At 38.6% G+C, this 3420-nt stretch overlaps 1 protein-coding gene across 1 annotated transcript; it reads right to left on the minus strand.

Moving 5' to 3' along the window:
- Nucleotides 1-1875: 1875 nt before the first annotated feature.
- LOC115775207 (C-C motif chemokine 3-like) lies at nt 1876-2837 on the minus strand. The gene is made up of 3 exons (XM_030722761.1): nt 2670-2837; nt 2472-2583; nt 1876-2166 (listed from the first exon to the last, which is right to left on the minus strand). The coding sequence occupies exons 1-3, from the start codon at nt 2740-2742 to the stop codon at nt 2073-2075; spliced, it is 279 nt and encodes a 92-aa protein (XP_030578621.1). The 5' UTR covers nt 2743-2837; the 3' UTR covers nt 1876-2072.
- Between the last annotated feature and the right edge of the window lie 583 nt (nt 2838-3420).

Below are 3420 nucleotides of genomic sequence, written 5' to 3' on the forward strand. Positions count from 1 at the left end.
AAAGAAGCCTTTTTGTTGTGTTTTCTTTAATCTAAGTGCAAAAAAAGAAGAAACGGCATCGGCTGTAAGTACTGTTCTAATTTGCTTGTCATATAAATCATAATTTGTAACTCGTTGTCATGTTTATGGGAAGATAGACATTTTTACTTGTGTTAGCCCAATGTGTTAGCCTAGCTGGCATTCATTTTCTGTACCTTTGTGTGTTACAGTTTTACACGATTCTCATTAAACCCTGCTAAAGAACCAAATGGAGTGCTTCTTGGTGGACGGATGGGAAAGTGTTTAGCTACCTGTATAGCTGAGTTACTGCTAAAAGTCACAGTGCTTAGCGAGGCCGGGACAATGAGTAACAAATTTAGTACAGAACAACTCCAGTTGTGAAGTTGTTCTGGAGTTTAGGACAGAACAACTCATTTAGTTTGTACAAATGAAAATTTACCTTCTGATCAAAGGCTCTGAAGATGAAGTCTGGCAGCCATCAGCGCTACCCCTCACTTGGTAACAAAGGATCAAACACTCAAACACAAATGATCATACACTTAGCTGACATCACTGTTGATATCACATTCACAAGATTTTCAGAAAACCTGACCTCTGACCTTGACCTGATTGCTACTTTTGAGCCAGATTTTGTTGTAATTTTTAAACTGGTCTTGACCCAAAGTTTTTCTTGGCTGTTATTTCAGTCCAGTCCTTGTACCTGACCATTTCCAGAGGAAGGTTTTCTTGTTTGTTAAGTCACTTAACACTGACCTATGAATCATTCAAGCATACAAAAAGTGCCTAACTCAAGGGATGAACCAACATTGTGTCTATATACAATAGACAACTTATCAAAAAAACATTTTTAAATGATATCTTTAGGCACTTTGTCGTAATAACAAATTGTATTTTATAACTGCTGATTCCCAAAGAATGTATGAGACAAAACGTGGTATATCTTGTTGTGGTGTGCAGGGTGTTGTTAAAAAAAATGAGGAAACTGGACACATGCAAACCAAAAAAAATTTTAAAAAGCATGCCTAAACAACTGTATAGCAGGAGTCTATCCCAGCTGACATAGGGCGAGAGGCAGGGTACACCCTGTACAGGTCGCCAGCCTGTCGCAGGGCCAACACAGAGAGACAGACAACCATTCACACTCACATTCACACCAATGGGCAATTTAGGGGATCAAATAACCTAACCCCAGAAACAGGGCAGCACGGTGCCATGGTGCTTAGCACTACTGCCTCACGGCTAAAATGGCATCTAGAAGGTCTGAGTTTGATTCCACCTTGGCCCGGGCCTCTTTGTGTGGAGTTTGCATGTTCTCCCCGCATCTGTGTGGGTTTCCTCCTACAGCCCAAATACTGGGGTTACAACTGGTGGAGTGACCCAGGTATTTAAACCCTAATGGGGGTCGTCCCCCAGAAGTGGTTGTTGACCCACTATTTGATGTACATAATCACGTGAGTTGTGAAAAAAGGGATGGGTCATCTATCTATCAAGTGTCCTAATGAGTTCACCTGGAGAAAGGCCTGACCAGAAAATTATTATAGAATTGATTATTTTTAATTCCAAATGCAATTCCAATTCTAACTCTTTTAGTCAGAGCTCAGAAGGTGAGCTGAACATTTGTTGCTATAGTTTTATTTCTTAGTTTGGCAGATCTTCTTTTAAAGTAATGTGTACAAATGTGGTATAATCCATTCAGATAAACTGTGTTTAAATTAATTGTACTTTAGAGAAATGTCCTGTATTCAATGCACTTCAGAACAACCATAAAATGTGTTATTAATTTAGACTGACTGACTCGACTGTCTTCTAGCTTAGAAGGAATTAAGAGATGAAACAAAGTTTTCACACTCTTTGCTGTATTTGTGTGATGTTTATTCTGAGGATAAAATACACAATACAAAGCATCAGAGAGACATTACAAAATCAAAGGGCATGACTGTGGATTATTTCAGGCTCACTCGAAAGCTAAACTTTGAAGCAGTTGTAACAGAGTTGCACTTATCACAAAAATCAGTTGCATGCATTTTATATGATAATGAGGAACAAGATGTAAGGATGAGCAGGCTGCTGCTTTAAAAAGTGCTCTCGTCCACAGTTTTCATGATGTTCTCGACCCAGGACAGAGACGGATCCGCACAGATTTGACGAGAATTTTTGGTAACCAAGCTGAAACAAAAAGGTGGAAATGCTGCTGTCATTATCATAACTAGCAATCTGTTCATTTTTTTTTTTAATTAAAAAAGTATGATTAACCAAAACAGCAATATCTAAAATAAAATATACAAAAAAAGTAAAATTATGAGATTTGGAGTATTTTTCTGAATGTCATAATAAACATAAAAAATGCTTAAATGTCCAAGAGCTGTCCAGTTATAATGTAATACTGAATATTTTTTAATATACTCATTTCAGCCATTGAATTAAACATTTTGGCAAGGAAAAAAAAAGAAAAAAACAGTTTTGACACTTACATGACTGCAGCCTTTGCACACCGATGATCAGTCAGGTTATATGATCTGATGAGGTTTTTGTTAATTCTTCTTGGATAGAACACAAAGCAGCAGTTGTCTGGACCATTTCCACCTGAGGAAAGATCATTAACAATGTATCATTAGACTCTCTCAAAAAGTAACACCTCTGTTTAATGATGGAATTTAAGGTAATCTCACTGTTGCTGCAGTCAACAGTAGACAGCAAAGCAGCTCCCAGGATGCAGAGCAAAAGGATGTGAGCGGTCTTCATAATGATCTAATACTCCTCAGGAGTTGATGATGATGATGAAGATAAAGACAAGAGCTGCTCTTCAGTCACAGGAATGGACTTCTGAATCAAAGGTGGTGTGGTGTTACACTTATCAAGATCAAAAATGAAAAAAAAAAAAAAACAAACACATGAAAACCTGGTGTCATCGGTGCGAAAGAGGGAGGGGGGGGCTGTGGTTTCAAAGGTGCTGAAAATGCCTCTGACAGAACTTTCCACTTGGTTAGACTGAGAGGAAATGAAGTTGTGGTTTAGCCCAGAGATACAGCTCAAAGCATCACACCAATATGCAGCACAACCAATTTCTACAGCCCCCCCCCCAATTCTAAAAACTCAGAAGTCACAAAATGTAATCGCCTCAAAAACACTAAAAATAGCCAACAACAGTGTTTTGTTTTTCATATGGAGTACTATACTGTGGTGTTCAGAGCAAAAATTTAGACATACCACCTATGGGAGGGGTATGCACACACACACACACACACACACACACACACACACACACACACACACACACACACACACACACACTTTTACTTGTTTATTTTTGCCAGAAGGTTGTGGATCAGCCTGTGTGACTGAGACCTTCTTCAACTGCATTGTCAAATGTACAAAATTGCAGACAGGTTACCATCATATGCTTAGTAAGTCATGCCTCCA

The sequence above is a fragment of the Archocentrus centrarchus genome (genome assembly GCF_007364275.1).
Source record: "Archocentrus centrarchus isolate MPI-CPG fArcCen1 chromosome 18 unlocalized genomic scaffold, fArcCen1 scaffold_23_ctg1, whole genome shotgun sequence".
NCBI lineage: Eukaryota > Metazoa > Chordata > Actinopteri > Cichliformes > Cichlidae > Archocentrus > Archocentrus centrarchus.

Bases quoted from the DNA above. Each gene is read 5' to 3' on its own strand.
- LOC115775207 (XM_030722761.1), bottom strand. From the start codon at position 2,742: ATGAAGACCGCTCACATCCTTTTGCTCTGCATCCTGGGAGCTGCTTTG. The intron at 2,584-2,669 runs GTGAGATTACCT...ATCTTTCCTCAG, and splicing joins TACTGTTGACTGCAGCAACA to GTGGAAATGGTCCAGACAAC. The intron at 2,167-2,471 runs GTAAGTGTCAAA...TTTTTGTTTCAG, and splicing joins TGTGCAAAGGCTGCAGTCAT to CTTGGTTACCAAAAATTCTC.